Here is a 19,081-nt window from a genome sequence, read left to right as displayed (position 1 = left end):
CAGCAATAGATAGGGCAAAAGAAGACATAATGTTGGGGCAGAATATGCATTGCTGAAGTACAGAAGGGCTAAGAGGCCACTGGCTTGGTCCGAGAGTCATGCCAGAGGAACTTTAAATGCTTGCGTAAAGGGAGTGTTAAGCAAACTACTTAAGTACTACATTATATGCTGTATAAATAGCGTAGTGCCCCAAGTCTCCCCTGAATACAAAAGATATCATAATACTGGGAAGGAGGGCTACTAACATGATTCGGAGGCCATGCCACCGGGTCGAGGTACAATTTGCGGTGGCCTAATCAAGCGCCGAGTTAAATCAACCATCGAAACGTTGTAATGGCGTGGTGGCAATTTGGAGCTACTTTTTTTTGGTTTGGTAATCACCGAAATCTTGGCAACAAGACAAAGCGTCTTTCCATCTTCTTCACTCATTATCCTCTCCACTTTTTTATCATTTACTAAATGTCATTCGAAGAGGAAAAATTACAAGTAAGATAAAAGTGGAAAAGTTACCAGCATCTGTAAATACCAAAAACTACAGTTTTTATTTTAATGCGAAATCACTTCGAAGTTTTCCACATCAAAAGTATGAAATAAACTTTCTCTACTACTCAAAAAGCAGCCAAGCCTATTCCACCTCTGTGAAGTCCCTTCCTAAAATCTTCTTTTAAAGGTGCTTTTGGTGATGTTGTCAGTCAGTGATAGTTCCAACGCTGAGTTGGCGCAATTTGAACGACTTGCATCGACGATCCATTCGCACCTTTATCTTGGAGTGTAACATCTAGGGGGACGCTAGTCGCAGTTTTGAATCATATTAAGTAGTGCATTCTTCTAGAAATCAAGGTAGTGAATCTTCATAGTACTTTGACTGTTTGTTTTTACTTTGTTTTGCTCCGTCTTTTGTGTTTTCGCTAGGTGGCACGACCTCCGGGTCATGCCAAAAGCTCCTCCACCCTTCTATATATCAGCAATACATTGTTGTCCTAGTGGTGCGTATTCTTTCGCCTTTAGGGAAGACTTGGGGCACCGCAATCGTATTTATTCATTCCCATACCTTCATAGGCTTGATTAAAGGCATAAAATGTGGCAGGTATATCGATGGGTGTGAAAATTAAGGGCAATCATCTTTTTGAATGTTAAGATTAAAGAACCACCACATCATTTATTAAAACAAACTCGACTGTTTCGTCAAGGGAGAAGAAAGTTGAACTAATTAAAGTCACTTTGTTGTTTATGTGTTGTGGGCGTGCTTGCCTCGAATTATTTGGGCGTGAGTGATAGCCCCCCGATCCCCCTCGCCCTCGCCCGCCTCCAAAATAAAAGCCAAAACTACGGGTGTGTGTTATGGTGGTGGTTTTTACAAAGAATTCAATTACACCTGTCATTAAGGCCAAGTTTATTTGTTTTAAAGCCCTACTTTAGCTCTATTATTACCACCGCCTCATTGCATGTGCCGAGGGTATAAATCCCACAAAAAAGGTTGACAGTCATGTTTTATTTTAAATCCACTTTCAAGCATTTTGCACCATTTTGTAACGATTTGGTGCTTTTACCCACAAGTCCCACACTGATAGAAGGAGCACAGAGCAACCAATGGAAATGTTTTACTTGCCACTAAAATGTGGTTAGCTGGAAACGAGGTGGACTGTGTCGCCTCATGAACGTGTTGGGGGTTAGCACCCACTTCAACAATCAAATAAACGCGAGAAATTTTAGCAAAAATAAAACACTTTAAAAAAGGGAGAAAAGTTTTTTTTTAAAAAAAGAGCTTATTTCTCCACTTTAATGTCGTTGGTGTACATAAGGGTCACGAGTGATACCGTCGCTACACTGCGATTTCTAGAACCTGATTGGTTGGTGGATTGGCCCTAATCTTTTGTGACTCTATAAGAAATTCCTTCTCAAGCAGGAAAATACAGATCTGTATGAGAAAGAAATTTTGTGGTTTTATCTTTGGACAATAGATTTATTCAGAGCAGCCTCAGATAAGGGTCTTGAAAAAGGGTCACCTTTTACGCGACTACTGTTACAAATTCCGGCTTTCCTGCATATCCACACAGCTTCACTTATCCACTAGTCAAGTTTGAACAAAATAAATGTAATACTTTGGCCACTTGTTTAGCTCTCCATTATTGTCCCTCAGCTAAGCGGCATTACCACCACGTCAATTCAGTAACCCTTCTGTACGGCCAAGCACTAGGACTACTTCTGGCTTGAAGAAAGACTCGGAGCTCTACATTGGTGGCAGCAGAAAGCATACTCTATCCTAAAGGACAATTATCCCAATTTCTATTGCTTAAAGGCATATGTTGCGGATGGGAGGACCCGCGATGACCTCCAACCGAAAGGTTGAAAGTGACATCTACGTTCAGTAACTAACCTACTCTCATGTTCTCCAGGATCGCCCATAACAACCGAGGCTAAGCTAGTTGTGAATTATCTGAAAAAGTTTACTGCAGATCTGTTCTTGGCATCTACATGAAGATGGTCAGCTAAGTGGACAAGTGATACCTTTTTTACCTCTCCATCTGCTGGATAGAGCCCAGGCAGGTATGGATAGGCAGCACTGACGTGAGAGCAAAGTGGGAAGGAGGAACACAAGCGGGACCTTATTTTAAAGAAACTTTTCGAAGCCGTGGCCTTTGCCAGTGCATTCTTCCTGCCCCCAACCCAGCTCCCAATGGGATGAAGCCCTGGATCCAATGAAATTGCCAGAAGGTATCAATGAATTCGCAGTTAGCTATCATCTAAGATGCAAGCAAATTCCAGGACTGGTGCGTTTGGTTGGCGAGTGTTACTTCTTACAGCACCGACTGTGCTGTGTTGGTCTATGCGGGAGGTTGATTAAGGTGGGGGCGCTGGGCACGACGCTGGAAAGATGACAGCGTCTATGTAATACGTTGGCTACTTGTTTGACTCTACGTTTTGTTTATGCGAGCACTTTAGGCTTGGCTTTTGTATCTCTGCTGGGCAGCATGGCCACCGGACCATGCCCTTAGCCTCCGCAACCCGTATCATTTTTTTCTACTTAGCCATTGCATTTTACGACCTAATACTGTGGCTTCCTTTGACTTCAGGAAAGACTGAGTGTGCTATATGACAAATATCTACATATTTTTTGAGGTCTCTGTAGGTGGACTGCCCACCACCTCACTTTTACTGACCACCCGTAAATGCATTCGGGGTCATTTCGACAAAGTTTAAGCATTCCTAAGTGGATATTCATAACAAAAAACGTAATTCACTAAATTTCACTTTAAGGTTAATTAGAAATTCTGTAATTTTCCTCACCAACTATAAATAGCAAGTGTACCGAACTTGAGGTGACAGTAATGAATGCGTGTAGCCTGGTTCTCTGCGGTGCCTGCAGGGCGGACCCTGTACGCAACCTGTCGGGTCCCGTAGGGACAATGCAAACGGATGAAATTACAGTCCATCATGTGGTTGAAAGAAAGTGCTTTTCATGTCGGGTGCTTACTTGTAAGGCACACTTCCTGCGATTCATCCGATTGTCAGAATAGTGAGGGGATTGTCAAGATGTGATTTATTAGTATCTCGATGCAGTTAAATATCATCATAAATTAGAACAAGTGATAAAATAATTTTTGTGCCGTTTTACTATGGCCCTAGTTGAATAATTTTTTATGACTTTTGGAGACTTTTAACAGACCCATTGCGCACACTATTGTTTTCACAGAAATGTCATTCTACCGACGTGATACTACTTATTGTGGATTTCAGCTCACTTTTAAAACTTTGTGATACCTAATGTAAGTTGACCCTAGTTGATATGGTTTTGAGCCCCTCTAGTTTTACTAAAACAGGTTAACTGGATTTGATAGATTCTGGAGCTAACTTCATGTCAAATTCGTTGCATAGCATTTGTAGTGTGTGCCAGCAGCTACTCCTATTCGCCCTTACGGTTAGTGATGATGGGATATTAGGTTTACACATACACCAACTGGGGAGGGAAAACCGTGAAGGACACTAAGGAGAAGATTTCTCCACAAATTTACTAGTAGTTGATGTCAACAGGCCTTAAAGACTACCCACTTTTTTCTGCACTTCTTCCAGTGTACATTTTACAATGCTGGACGCCTAGGTGGCTGGTCAACTGACTGATTTGTGGTGAGGAAGGGCATTTTAGCCCAGCTTTAAGTGATAAAACGCGTCATTTAGGCATCTTCAAAAAATCCATATGCTATGTAACAGCCGTTACAGCGAATAAAATATTTGGAAAAACTTTCTGTGACCATTTAATTCTTCCAAAAAAATTGTTACTGTCCAAAAATAGGGAGTTGCAAGCCGTCCAGACAATCGTTCAAGTCAAACCGGAACTCTAATGCTTAAAAGAACAATAAGGTAAAAGGTTCTGTAGAGAAATCGAGATTTTCTCTTCAGCACAACCCTCCTTTTCAGCTTTACACTTACTCTCCTCCAATCTTATTAGTGCCTGAAAGACTCGGAACTTCAAAGGTCTATTGATATGCTAAAAAATTCAAGAATAGCCTACTTGCTTACGTTTGTCTTGACTTCCAGTATGAAGTGGCTTTTAAATTGGCAGGTGCTTTCGTATTTCCAATGTTTTTGCAATTTCCTCACACCACAGAGTTTTGATACGTCAACATATGACGTTTACACGAATGCCTGCTGCGGCTATGACCTGGGTCATCACTGGTAACGGTGGAGGCGTTTTTGACATTTGTACATTGCTCAAGTCGCTCACAGTTGATTGACTGATAGTTCTATCACCTTATGGTGTCTGAAATCTGCCGCAGGTACGAGGATAAACCAGTGGGTGGGCAAGCAGACCCCACCACTGCAACCTGCCGTCTAGCCTGCAGAAGCCCTCGCCTACGGCACTCACTCACTCACATCCATACCCTCCGAATTGCTCCAAAAGCAAAAGTCCCCATTTTCACTTGAACACCTTTTTATGTAATTACAACGTAAAAATGGTCATACATTCTTTCATTTTATGTACCGTCGGTGAGATCAAAGCCACCTTTTTTGTAAAGAAGGTTGTATTTTCAGTTCACTCACAGACTTGTAAATTGTCCCGATCTTCTACCAATGATGTATAAATAACTACTGGTTAGCTCTCACTGTAATGTGGACAGATTAGATTTTGCTACGTGTCTATGCGATCTGGCTTGTCGGACAACCTCCGAAATCTTTGCAGTTTGGGTTACCAGCACACCTTTAAGCTAACGGTTCCGCGACCTTTCCATTGGTCATTTCCTCTCCAAGACATCTGATTTTTCATGTGATAGGTACCAGCGATTCCATTTCCTGACTGCGCAAAACTTCACTAGACATCTGGGATTGTTTGAAGGAGTAAATTAATCTATTTCTTATTTTTGCTTACTTTAAAAAAGTTTGATTAGGACATTTACCACTCTACTTGGAATTAATTGTCTCGTATTTACTTCTTTAAACCCGGACAATCATACAAGTCTTTATACTAGCAAACAAAATTCTATTGAAATATGTTGTTTTTTTTATTCAAAGTCACTTAACAGTTCTCCCTGTGAAGAATGTATACAAGGCATTTTTGTTTGTCTGTGAAAACTGTCCGAAATGCAAACGCCGGCCTTTAGTTCACTAACGCCATCTGTCGAGACATTTCGAAGTTGGTGAATCTTTCCAACTTCATTAACATTGGTTCCGGCGGCAGTGGCTCCTTTCTGTAGCTGTTTTTGTGGTCAATGATGACGTTTTTGAAAAGCCACTGGGGTAGAGAATTTTGACAGCAAACAATGGCGTTCTGTGTGGGTCCGTCGATGAAAAAGTGGCGCACGAGATTCCCGCGGTAGAGGAACTTTTTCTCCCCAATTCGGATTTCACAACCTGTACGGCTCTCAACACTGACTAGTTGACCTCCATTTTCGGCCAATCTCCGGGGAAATTTGTCCTTTTCTAGGGGATCGACTAATAAGAACATGGTATATCGCCACCATTTCTCTTTTTCCGGTGGAACATCTCGATCATCTAGTCGCTTTATATCACAAAATGGAGCTCCAGCACCACCTCGGGGTGACTTTATGCCAGGTCGTCGAGTAAATTTACACTTCTTCCAAGCCTGTTCTAGTCGAGCAAAACCGAGAGCCGTTGCATACACGTAGGGTATGGCTTTGGGGTAGCGCTGTTGCAAGTGAATAACACCCTTCTTTAGTGTTGTCGTTGGTATGTACTTCTTGAACATTGAGAGGAAATTTTTGGAACCATTTGCAACTTTCGCAGAGTGTCGAATGCTAATAGGCATAGGAAGACTATTGAAGCCCCAAGGAGGAAGCGGTTTTCTGACTTTCACAATGGCCCTAGATGATGGCTTTGCAGGCCCGTCTCTAGCATTGGACTTTCCGTAGGAATTTTGGCTAACTCGTCCTAACTGCTCATCGCCGTGTTCCTCAACTTTTTCGTCTTTCTTTCTCTTTCTGTGGAGTCCACAATTCCCCATGGCCAACTTACTCGCCCAAAATAAGTCATGTCAGTTGTCAAAATCAATAGCACATGTTTGTTGTTTAAATCAAGCTGGCGAGTGCTACGGTTTAAAATGCTGCCTTGGTAGTTTGTTTCCCCCTTCCCAGATGAGGCACTAGTAGAGGCGTATTGTTGACTGAAGCAGAATGTGTTGAGAGACAGGGAGGCATGCTGGTCGTAAATTGTTGCAAAGCTAGGGATAATGACTTCGGGAGCTGCATTACCCACCAGGTGATCAACTTTCCCAGACATTGCCGTTCCCCTCCACCTCTCTTAGCCTAATTACAAATGTATAAAAAGAGATTTGTGCCTTGAAGAATTGTTTTTATAAATTAGTCTCAATGGGTGAACAAATGAACATATGTTGTGAGGTTTTACGGCATGGCATGGCTCCACCTCCTCCTTTTGTGTGTCGTAAATTTTTAATCAGAGCTTTGCCTCAGACTCAGTACTTTACAGAAATAAGGAGCGTAAATATTCACCTTACACTTAGAACCCTTTTTTACTAATAAAAAATTATGCAGGAGTCATTAAGTTATCCACCCAAGTCCTGATTTACAATCCTGATTAATTCATTAACTGACCCGATCACTTACGTCGGTGCCACAACAATCGCTGCCTGTAATTGGGCTTTCGCAATGTGTCGCCCCATTTCAGATTCCTTATGGTTATTTTTGAGGTTTGTTCAGAGAAGGAAGGAAGCGGATTTTGAGTGTTTCCTCTATTCGCTTCCGCTTCTCCACCTTCGAATGTCACTATGCTGTGCCGCCTGATCCCTCACACTTCTCGGGTTTAACCACCTTCTTGAGAACTTCTTGAGCCGACAATTTTGTCTTCCGTCGAAAAGTGTATTAACTTCGCAGAGAAGGGTTGTTTGGTTCAAAGAGAGGAGTTGTAAAAATGGTAGATAAGTCAGTCGAGATTCCACATGATACGATTGCGGTTAAGGAAGGATTCAGGAGAAAATTGGAGTAAATGAGGAAACATGAAGGAAGTACAATGTAGCAAAGACCTTTGCTTCATAATTGCATTGCATTTAATTTCCCATCCTGTTATATCTGCATACTGAACCTAAGAGAATGACAGATTCAGGGAACCGTTAAACCATAAAAACGCCTCTTGCATTGTTTTCGGCTAAAGTGTATTTTGAGAAGGGCGTAATTAATTATATGCAGGACACGCTTGCTTGATGTGCACTGCGTCCCTTTCTTTTCCTTATTACAGGTTTTTTATGCCTCTGCATCCATTTGCAAGTTAGGGGTAGAAGAAGTTTTGCAGCAGAGCTAAAAATAGTCGACCTTAGGAAAAATACAAAAGATGTTAATATCCTAACTCGTTAATGAACCGAAGAGCACAGGTGAAATCATTTCCTTGTTTAACTTAATTTGCCTTATTTGTGTCTTGAGAACCACCAATGTCAATTAACCTAAAAAAAGTCGTTCTGTAGCCAAAGTGCCAATTGTCTTCGAGGGTAAATGTGCGTGCCAGATTTAATGCTTAGTCTTTTTGTCACCATGAAGTAGAGGGGGATTAAAGATTGTTCCAAATGAATTATGGACTGGTCTTAATGAGCCTTTATTAGTGGCATGGGGCTGGGAAAAGGTGAGGCTAATTTAAACAGCTACTATTGTGACTTGGAATGGACTCGTGTACGCAATATTTGCATAGACGATCCACTTGTTTACACTGGCTAATTGGCATTCACAATCATTTCGTTAAAGGTTTATTTCACAGTAATTCTAATATCAGACCAGCAGTATATCTCAACCAGCCCACAATTGCACCTTGATGGAACAAATATGCTGTAAGTTAAAAGTAATACCTCCACGTTAAAATATATTCAGCTTAAAACAAGTGCGCGGAAAGAAAACATTTCTTGAAAAATCATTGAGGAATACTGCTTCGAATAAAGATGAAACACAAAGCACTGCGATGAACAATAAAATAAGTAAAAAGTAGATGTAATACATTGGTCGTTTGACCTCCGGTTATAATGAAGTGACACTGTCTTGGCCACTGTGTCTTGCCGGGTGGGCTGAACTCCAGGCCATGCCAATATCCCCGATGCCTATATGCCGAATGTATATATTCTGCCCATGTATTATGTCTTTTTTAGTCTTCAGGGAAGTGTCGGGGCTCCCACATATATCCATATAATTACTGGCAATTAGTCTACTCATAACATTGCAAAATTCAAATAGTTAACGTACAATAAATGCTACTCTTGGATAAGAGATTTCTGCCTTATACCTTTGAGTAGCCCATGCTAAATCCTGTGTATAGACATGCACATCATAACACTAAATGATTTGTATTTGTTAAACTCTTATAACTTGTCTTCAGTGCTTCCACTTTACGTTCAAACTTTTGATACTTCAAATGACTTGCGCGTACTTTGAGGATTCCGATTCGGGTGTGTCTGCTGAGTTCTGTTTTAAGGTGCAATACGTGCAATAATTAGGCCATAGACAGGACCATATTGTTCAAACTTTGCTAGCGGTAATATTTTATTAGGTTTTGTTGGGCGTCTTTGGTTGTTTGTAACAGCATGGCTTTGTCTATCACAGATCGAATTCGCGTTGCAAACATTATTCTCGTTGTATTATAACGCATCTTAACTACATTACATATGTTGTCCCAAATTCGTTTTCTTGTGGGGCTACTAGTTTGCTTCTCTACTTGTCTTCGGTCTTCTGTGGTCGCAACAGCATATTTCTTTTTGTATGTACTTGTCTTTTTGATACTTTTAGAATGGCTGAAATTGTGGAACCAGAACATGCAGATGATGAAATTGTCATCCAAATGGCCCCTTGGGGTGAATTTTTTGTCTGGGTAGCCAGGCGTGAGTCGGCTTTATTTGCCCCCTATTTTATTTCTGTTGCCTCTCCCATTTATATGTTGCCTATCTTGGCATCGATGAAACGCCCCATTAAATGTCTCCTCTTGCTTGTATGTGTTTGAAGTGCAAGCTAACCTTCAAAAATTTTGAAATGCAGTGGCATCTGTACTTCTTTTATCAGCATAGAAAATTTTTTTTTGGACCACTACTGCCGTGAACATTAGTGGCTGCTGATTAGGCCATCTGACATTCAACCCCCTTGCCAATCCTAGATGTGGAGCGGCTTCGCCGAGAACACCGAATCGTTGGCCACCTTTCCGTCTCGCCCTCTGCCACCTCAGGACCGTCGTCGTCGGTGGCAACGAAGGCTTCCTCCGCATTCACTGTTCGTCTGCCGCTGCGCCTGAGCCTTGAAGAGACCGCTCTCCTCCTTTTCCGCCGCATCGTCGTCGCTATCGACTCCGTCCGTCCTGTGTGCTCCCTCAATCCACCCTCGCCTCGCACCCTAGCTCGATTCGACTCCGCTCTCGCCCTCCACTATGCCGAGTCGGTACGTCTCTTGCTTAGGATTTTGTACGGGTTAAATTTCCCTTTGTAAACAAGTGCAGGAACCTAGACGTTACTTACTGCCGCTCTTGTTCATTTAATCGTCTGTGCAGTTTTTCTCGTCTGATATTCAATATGGAGATAATTTATTCAAAACTAGTAACATGCGATGTTTTGATGTTCCATTGTTTTGGGAATTGGGTGTAGAAATCGATTCCGATCATTTGTCTAGTTGATAACTGACTCTACTGACTCAATAGCTTTTAATAATTAAATTACTTGTACATCGTCGTGAAAATTTATGCACTTTGTTAGGACACCACTTTTTGGTCTTCAAGGTGCAAGCTCTTAAAATCACCGCTTGAACAATTTCCCTTTTATAGAATAGCCAGTTTCATATTAGGTTTTTTAACACAAGATGGAGATTCACAAGCAACGGAGACGCCAACGAATGCTCAGCTACTACGGTGAGATTCTCAAGGGCAGAAAAAAGCGAAAGGCACGAGAAGCTGCCAAGGCTGGCAGCAGCTGTTCCACCGATGTTGGTGGTAGCGATCAAAAAGTCCTTTACGATGAAAATGGTACTCCTTTTATCGCCAATTCTTCTTCACTGTGCTATATGCATTCGATCATTTGCGCATTTCTTTCAAGGAGTGAGACTGTCGAAGAAGCGCCTTAAAAAACTACAGCGTCGAAAGCGCCGGAAAGTTGCCTCAGTGATGGAATCAGCATCGGAATACCCGGAGGAGGGTTGCCTTGATGAGCAGGCAGAAGTTAAGGAGCAGGAAGACGAGATCAATGAACCCCTGCCGACTCTTGAAGAGTTGATGGGGACCACATCTACTGATGATGAGAAGATGACTAAGTACATTCCCCTCCATCGACCCCGACCGACACCTCAGGAGTGGAGACGTGATGGTGAACACACGACTCTCCCCGTTCCCGATGCGGCTCGTGACAGCGTTGAGAAAGGTGCGGTGATTCGAAGTTATTGATGTTTTGTTCTACCTTAGTGGCACTGTGGCTCCTTGAGATTTCATCGAAATCGCAGTTGGATAGGAATAAGGACGTTATCGTCAGGTGCAGAGTTTTTGATGATCTCTGGTCGAGAGGCTTCTACATCACCTGTTCAGCTTCGAAGATGGGTGGTGATTTTCTCGTATATCAAGGTGAGTTACCTCTATCCTGTTGAAGTGTCGTCTGTTTTCTACTTAATTCTAACTTTGTAAGCTGTTTGACGTTGACTTAAAAATCATAGGTTTCATGCGCTTTTCGGCCTTAGTCGCTCTAGTGACTTGTAACTTGTGGAGATTTGTAAGGTGGATATGATCATCTATATGAATGGACTCAAAAGAACAGATATGCCTCAATTTGTTGACATGGTACTGCTTTCTTATTTCCAAATCCTCACATCATCGATTGTCAGTTGAACATGGTGTAGTTAATTTGAGCCTGTCAACTCCATGAAGTGGGTATAACCATGTTCCAAAACTTCTCGTCATATTTGCTGTGTGACCTCTTGAAAAGAGGTGATATTGGAAAGCAGAACGAAGCACCCTAAAAATGGCTCGAAATTTCCGACTCTAAAGGTGAATCACTCAAATATAGATACGCCTCACATTCGGAAAGTTCCTCTACTCTTGGTAATGAAGACTATCGACACGGAAATTCAAGATGGTCGTGGTGAAACAATTGGTTTAAATCGCAATTAGGTGGGGAGAGATGCTGCTCTAACAAGCCTGTCGCCGCTGTACTAACACAAGATGATAAACTTCTTTCAAGTGTCCAATGACTGACTGACCGTTTAACCGTCCGACTAACTGGACTGAGAAATTGCCCTTATGATCCAACTTTAAGTGGGCACACTTCTGAGGCTCCCGTCACCCCATCGTCATAAGGTAATGCTTTCTTCGTCCTTGTGTGTGTGTGTGTGTGGTACACTGAAGGCAAAAAAGCTGTGACTGGGATCGGATTACTCGAAGGCTGTGAATAAGAAACTTCATTTGAAACAGTCACGGCTAGCCAGTTAGGCAGAGTTAAGACCAACTTTCACTGGCAAACACAACGCAAGGCTCCGTTCCGCTGCAGGAATTAATTGTGGGAAGATTTGCATGGATGAGAGGAAGGGAGGACGGGAATCACTACCTTTCCTTGACATCAGTATTTGACGATCATTTGAAATCGAATAGGCCATTCGGAAATAATGTGGAGAAAGAGTGAGATTGTTTGGTTTTAGCAACAAAAGGTTTAACGCAAGTGGAGTTCGCCTCGAGTTTGTGTCTAGCGTAGGAAGGCTCGAATTATGGGTTGTAATGATACCTTCCTTATTGACCAAGATGTTTAAAAAGATTCCCTTCATTTACTTCATTCGTTGTGAAATTTGCATGAACGATTTGATATAGGTGAATTTCAGGGTCTCTTTTGAAACAACTTTCCTCGATAGCCTGGTGAAAAGTTCGCTAGCTTTACCATTTTTGAGTTTTGTGGGTAACCAACAATTTCTAGTTTGACTAAAATGTGGATTTTTTTGCACCATTTTCTAAAGAAGCATCTTGAGAGAACATCGGCTGTCGGGCGGTTCAGGGGAGTGGGTGGTACTTTCCTTTTCCACTGGAATGAACTGTATTTCCGTTTTAGGCTGTGTTTTCTGCATCATTTTTTTCCGCTCGCATCTCGAAAAAACCTTTTTAATTGAATTCGAATTGTAATTTTGTAAGGTTTGAAGGTTTTAATCGTCTTATAAAGTAATTTCTCTGCATTTTCATCCAGTCCAAATATTTGCTTTCGGGAAAATCGAATATCTCAAAGGTGACCACGTTGGATGCTTCTATTTTTTTTCATATTTCTCAAAATATAGTTCTGTATGATAGAAATTTTGGCAGTGCCTACTACTTCATGCCAGTTCCAGCTTTTGATACGTATATCTCTGGACATGTCTAACGATTTCGTCGTTTGTTTCCTCCACCTCCGGTTTCAAACGTCTAGATCGAGATGAGCGGTTTGTGGACAGCATTGGTACAATGCAAAAGTATCCAAGCGGCTAACGTTTTTAGAGTAATCTGATTTCGCCTCCCCCTTGAGGGTCGATGGGGCCCCTCCGCCTCCTAATCTAAAAGGTGTTTTCAAACCAGCGGTCACTAACCGCTAAAGGTTCAATTGAATGTGTCAGTGACATGTCGCGATTTTAAATCTGAGTTAATTGCTCATAAATCTCGAAGATAATAAGATTTTTTGACATGAACTAGTTTCTCTGAGTAAGAATATATCATTTTCAGCTTAATAAACCTGATGGACATCTTAGAGCTCTCGCTTTTAAAGAGCCAAGTTGAGATATTCTTCTGAAATAATTTGCCTGTGAAGCCTAGTTTAACTTTTTCCAATTTACCAATGCCCAAGCGCTGTTGCAAAGGAAAGCTGGATGGTTACTTTGGTACTTTGGGATTCTATTTTTACCTTTTTATGGTTTTTTCAACAAAACTATTTAAATCCAGCGGCAGTTGCCTCCGCACCATCTATCAGTTGAGCATTTCCAAACCACTGAGTGTCGAAGGAGTCGGATTTATGACACTTCACGGTTTTGACCGCTACTTGTGACGTGCAGATTGTAACCCCTCGAAACTTCTCTGAAGACGAAAGAAGACATAATACTTTAGCAGAATATGCATCGTTGACGTACAGAAGGGATCGGGCTACCATTACGGCCCGAAGGCCTGGTCACCCGCAGGCGACACAATGGTGGAGCTCCTATGTGGCCCCGTTACCAAAATTGAGAGTCAAACAAACAGCTAACCCCTTACATAGCCCCTCTCTCCTTTTGAGTGCCATCCTCGACTCTCCCCTTGGTCAACCTCCCACATCGGCTATCAAAACGTATTTGGTGCTGTAAAGCGTGCAACTGAGAAGACATCTGACCGCAACGTCAGTGATTCCTCCTGCCAATTCCACCGGGTCTGGTGTTTCATCCTATATAAGGACTGTATTGGAAGACGGGAAAATGTGTTGACCACCACGCGCGTCCATTGCCAGTGATGGGACCACTGACCTCTAGGCAGAGTCATTTACTAAAGGTCGATGCTTGAAATAGCTTCGTAGGGATAAGATTTTGCGCCTCCTCCTCCCTTCCACATTGTCCCCACCTCAGTTCCACCTGGCCATATCTCTCTGGATTCTACCCAGCTGGTAGACACCTTTATACAGGCACCGTAGACAGCTCCGCAGCAAACTTTTCCGGATCGTACAGGCCCACCATGCTTTCAGTTGCTGGTGGCATTCCCTCAGAACACAGGACCAGGGTAGTTACCGAAGGTAGACTTCATTCTCAACCCTTTTGTTAAAAGTCATTACATATTTTTTTCATCCGCGATATGCCCTTCTTCCAACACATGAAGGTCTTTCACCGAGAGGTAAATAGCAGGCTAGTTATCCTCTAGGATTGGGCTTACTTTCCGCTGCCATCAATGTGGCAGATTACTAATGTTGACATACGGAAGGAATTGCGCTTCCGGCATGACCTGGATGCCAGGCCGCCCTTCATTGAAACAGAGTTAAGCAAGCAATCTACTACACAGATAACTTAAAGGAATATAAATACGACGTTTTTTGGTGTGATTTATCTCTGCTTGGTAAAAGTTGATTAATGAAGTTGTGTTGCCTCTAATTTTAATTATTCCAAATTCATTGAATACGAAAAAGTTGAAGTTCTATTTTCTATCAGCTTGATCTGTGAAAACTCTACTCATTCTGCTACTGTATTAGCAGACAAATGTACGGTCTAAATACCAACATTTATTGTAGGACTGTTCATCACTTCAATTCTTTACACGGATTGGTACAAACTGTTCTACCTCTAAGGAATGGCGTTTCTCAATTCTCTTGTCGATATTATTGCTTTCAATTGATGAAAAGTCTATGATCGGTGTGATTTTAGGTGACCCGCTCTTTTATCACGCGAGCCACATAGTCATGGTAAATCCGCCCCAGGCACCGATCTTCCTCAGTCGCCTCTCCGCCTCTCTGCGAATCGCCAACAGCGTTCGCAAGGCCCTCGTTCTTGCCACCACGGCCGCGGACGATGACCATGGCGTTGCCTACACTTCGCTCTACTGGATGGGCTTCCACGCTCCGTCTGGTGATGTACAGCATGTCTAATCAAATAGAAACTTCTGCTTCTTACCTGTCTCAGGCCTTTTATTTCATTGTCGCAGGCTTGCTGCATGTGAATGCTACTGAACAGATCTTTCAGTAGGTGCGATTTTTTATCAGTTCTGTACACCTCTGGGCGAGCAAACAAAATGTTTCGAATTCGTCATCAGACTTTACTGTTAAGTCGATTTCTAATTTTACACAAAAATGCAAAACCAACTAGTTCTATACATACTTTGAAGGACCAATCCATAGTATATTTATCATTCAAATCACTATTCTTATTACATTGTTCTTCAGTCTACAAAGGGAGTAAGTGGTTAGTTTTGATTTTTCTCTTTTTTTGGAGGTCCAAAACCAGCGATCTGTAATGGATTGGTTGTTTAAATATTTTCGTGATGATAGCTAATCATTGCGTAGACTAGGAATGGTGCCATTGTCGGAGTTACTTTATTACCCGCTTTTTATGTTTTCAAGTCTGAATTATATGACTTCCTAGTGTCAATATTACGCAACCGTCTCTGGCACCTGTTTATCCGTCTGTTATGAAAGTGCGGTGCCACTTTCTTTGAGGTATCACATCCGTTTCCATTTCTGCAGCTATCATCTTCCTTGTATCCCCTTTAGTCTTAGCTCATGCCTCTCAGGTGGATACTTTTCAGGGTTTAGGCCACCAAACCGTTGGCGCATTACGTTCTCTAGCGGCCACATTTTGGTCAAGCAATTTTGTTGGTATCTGTAGAAACAACGGTTGTTTTTGATCCCCAGTCTCAAGCAAATAGCTTTCAAACAATGTGATTGGAGGTTTAAATTTACTGTTGAATTGGTAAAAAGTATAACATTCATATGAAATGTAAGTGAGCCAAGTCTTTGAAAATTAGCATCTCGTTTGATGGGCCAGTCTCTTGGTTGCACCAAAATAGCAGGTAAGCCGTCAATTCCTATGAGGTGTTAAATGTCTATAGAACTCTGAGGAAAATTGGTAATCGCCCCATTTTTTCACTTCTACGCCACATGCCTCCAGACCAATGGACTTTGGAGAAACCGATTTAACGGGTTATGGAGGAGTCTTCGATGAAGATAGCGACATCTACCTTAATAACCGCTACCACTATGATGACGAGATGTACGAGGGCGGCTTTGATTACTATGAGATGCAGGACGTTGACAAGGGCTTTGCCGCCTTCTGCGGCAGCATAGTGAGGCAGGTTTGGCCAAACATTTGGATCAGTCTTGTCGCCTGTCTGGTGTGGAGGGGCTGTCAAGGTCTCTTCCGCCTCCTCTTGTCTTCCACTACGACTCCTAATTATCGTGAGCGTCTTTTCTTTAAAGTGTTATATTTTTTCACTTAGTTTGTTAAAATCAGTTGAGGTGGATTCATGTAAACTATGTGAGGCAGCTTTAATGGGGCTTATGGCTTTTGCTGGGACCATACAACTGGTCGAGAACAAATGCTTGATTTGTAGGACTAATAATGTTTGTCTTAACCAATTTTTCAGAAGTTTTAGTGTCATACTAATGGTAAGGTTGGGGTGTGGAAAGGCTACAAAGGTATTTAGCGAAATGAATGTATACTTGTCTTCTGCTTCTCTCGTGATTTGATCTTCCCGATGGCATGAGGCTTAAAAGAATGGAGCAGTATTTTCCATCCCAACTGGAGTTCTGATTGTCTTGTGGGGCGATTCTATGGGTTATGCGTTATGAGGCGGGAATACGTCTTGTGTGAATACGAATAGAGCCTTCTTTCAAACCATTGGCTGGTCACCTATTTCTGGAGGCGAAGAAGGTGGTTCTCCTGCACATCTTCCAGTTGTAGCAAGTTGCCTTGAGTAAGGTAGATCTCAGCCATAATTGTTTGGTCTTCAGAAAGTGAGCAGTTGCCTTTGCAATACATATATGGAGCAGGTTTGGCCTTTTGGGGAGTGGGTAGAGAGCGATTACGGCGACAAGTTAACGCGAACTTTTCGACCACTTGATAGTTTTAGCTCTTCTCTATGGGCAGAATAAAGCCACTAGAAGTGGTTTATCTACTAACTTACTCAGGGTTGGTTCGAGTAGTTACAGGTGCATAAAAAGAATTGCTATCTCAGCGCAAAAACTTGCCTAACCGTCGCTAAATTGAGTCGCATTTTCTGGAGCAAAGTTGTGGAGTGAATCCCAACTCCTTTTTTTATGCACTAACAAGGTTACTTTTGCACTCGTACCCTTGATGCCCTTCCCAGGAGCATCTCGGCACCAGTTGGTTTTAAATTCACGTTGACGGCAGTCTTCTGAACACATTGATAGGTAGCTACTCTCAGTGTGTTCCTATTTCTTGAAAACACACATGCAGAGTCAATCACAATGTTTCCAGCCGTAGTGATGCCCATGGTTGGGGCAAAAGCTGAGGAGAATTGCATTCGACGAGCATTAAACAACGATATTGTATTTTATTTGTACATGTTTGATATGATTGTGCTGGGAGGGGTAGCAAAGAGTCACATCTAAGTGTGTGGGTGTCTGGTAAGCTAGTAACTTCGTCAGTTTAGTGAAAAAGCTACAATCCTGGATTGATGATATCGGCGAATACTAATGGAGGATAGCATTCTATCACTCACTTGTTGATGAATGGAAGGTATGCTGGGAGCGCCAAATTCTTTCCTAGACGTGTGTACGGGAATGGGAATAAAACTCTCTCTTAGCTATGACCTGAATGAAAGTGGCCGTTGAAATAGTCCTCGAGTCGTAGGTGATTTTCTCATTACGGAATTCCGAAAGAATTGGTACATTAGTAACTAGGCGATCGGCAAAAATAAGGTGTTTGAATTACAAGGAAAGGTAGGTACATTATTCATGTAAATGTAATAATCACAAGTTTTTGGACGCCTAATGTACAGGCTCCGTGGTAAACTTTCTGTTTTAATTTCAAGTAGCAGTACGTAGCGTCCCGAGTTTTTCTGAAGACGAAAGAAGTCACAGTATAAGGGCGGGATATGTATCGCCGGTGTACAGAAGGGTTGAGGCCATGCCGCTCAGCGGAAGTACAAAGGCAGAGCCTTCAATTTCCTCTCCTCTTTAGAGCGTCCTCTCCGGCACTTTTCTTGGTCAATCTCCCTCATCGGTCATCACGAAGCGATCGGTGCTGAAAGGCAAACACTTGCGTACCACCTGAGTTAGTCACCGAATTCGCGTACAAATGAGGAGATATTTGACTGCAAAGACACTGACCCCTCTTGGCAATTCCACTAGATCTGCAGTTCCGTCCTGTTTGGAAACTGTACTGGGGGAAGACGGAATGTGCGGGCTTTCTTGTATCTCCATCGCTAGCCGTCAAAAAAATTGGGCCATAAACAGAGTCATTTAATACAGGACGGGGTTTAAGATGATACCATGGAAATAAGGTTTTGTGTCTTTTTCTACTTGACGCTGTTTTCAACCCAGTAATGCCAAGCCATACCTGTCTGGGTGGGTTCCATGTGGCTAGTGGGGAGGTGGAGGAGGTACCGCGTGTTCGCTCAGTTGGCACCATTATACTGGAGCCATAGACAGCTCTGTAATGACCTTTTTCAGATTATTCACGGCTGATGTTGCTCGCTTCATTTGTTAGTGGCATCCCTGTAGAGTACATGACTTGGGTAGTTGCCGAAAGTGGACGTCCTTTTCATCCCTTCGGTTAGAGACAGTCACAGTTTCTCCCATCCACAGCATATGCCCTTCTTCCATCACGTTGAGATTTGGCAATTACTGGTGGAAATCAGGGTAATTATCCTTTGGGATTGGATCCGCTTTCAGCTGCCATCATTGTAGCGCTCCAAGTCTTTTCTGAAGGCGAAAGAAGTCACAATACTGGGGCAAAGTATGTTTCATCGACATGGAGAGGGGCTGATGGAGGGGTTACTGGCATGGTCCGAAGGTCATGTCCCCCAGCGGAAGCACAAAGGCCGAGCTATAAGTGCCCGCGTAACCAAAACAAGAAGTTGAACACACAGGCAAAATATTACAAGTAAACCTTTCCTGATACACAGTTCTCAAAAGTCAATCCTTTATCCCAACTAACTGGGGTTATCCTCAATTATCAAATACATTCCCTCCTTT

The 19,081-nt window shown here is 42.4% G+C and overlaps 2 protein-coding genes across 2 annotated transcripts; one reads left to right on the top strand and one right to left on the bottom strand. All coding sequences in view use genetic code 11, as the record gives it.

Moving 5' to 3' along the window:
- Nucleotides 1–5,593: 5,593 nt before the first annotated feature.
- On the bottom strand, nt 5,594–6,457 carry EGR_05659 (hypothetical protein; the record flags this gene model as incomplete). The annotated part of the gene is made up of 1 exon (XM_024494908.1): nt 5,594–6,457. The coding sequence occupies one exon, from the start codon at nt 6,455–6,457 to the stop codon at nt 5,594–5,596; it is 864 nt and encodes a 287-aa protein (XP_024350705.1).
- A 2,774-nt stretch (nt 6,458–9,231) lies between these two features.
- On the top strand, nt 9,232–18,158 carry EGR_05658 (tRNA-splicing endonuclease subunit Sen34; the record flags this gene model as incomplete). Its single annotated transcript, XM_024494907.1, has 9 exons — nt 9,232–9,322; nt 9,592–9,869; nt 10,284–10,446; nt 10,517–10,837; nt 10,879–11,034; nt 14,793–14,993; nt 15,070–15,106; nt 16,032–16,338; nt 18,066–18,158. The coding sequence occupies 9 exons, from the start codon at nt 9,232–9,234 to the stop codon at nt 18,156–18,158; spliced, it is 1,647 nt and encodes a 548-aa protein (XP_024350704.1).
- Between the last annotated feature and the right edge of the window lie 923 nt (nt 18,159–19,081).

Source organism: Echinococcus granulosus (assembly GCF_000524195.1).
Source record: "Echinococcus granulosus chromosome Unknown EG_S00043, whole genome shotgun sequence".
NCBI classification, from domain to species: domain Eukaryota; kingdom Metazoa; phylum Platyhelminthes; class Cestoda; order Cyclophyllidea; family Taeniidae; genus Echinococcus; species Echinococcus granulosus.
The sequence above is the reverse complement of the archived record's forward strand: the minus strand, read 5'-3'. Positions and strand labels throughout refer to the sequence as shown.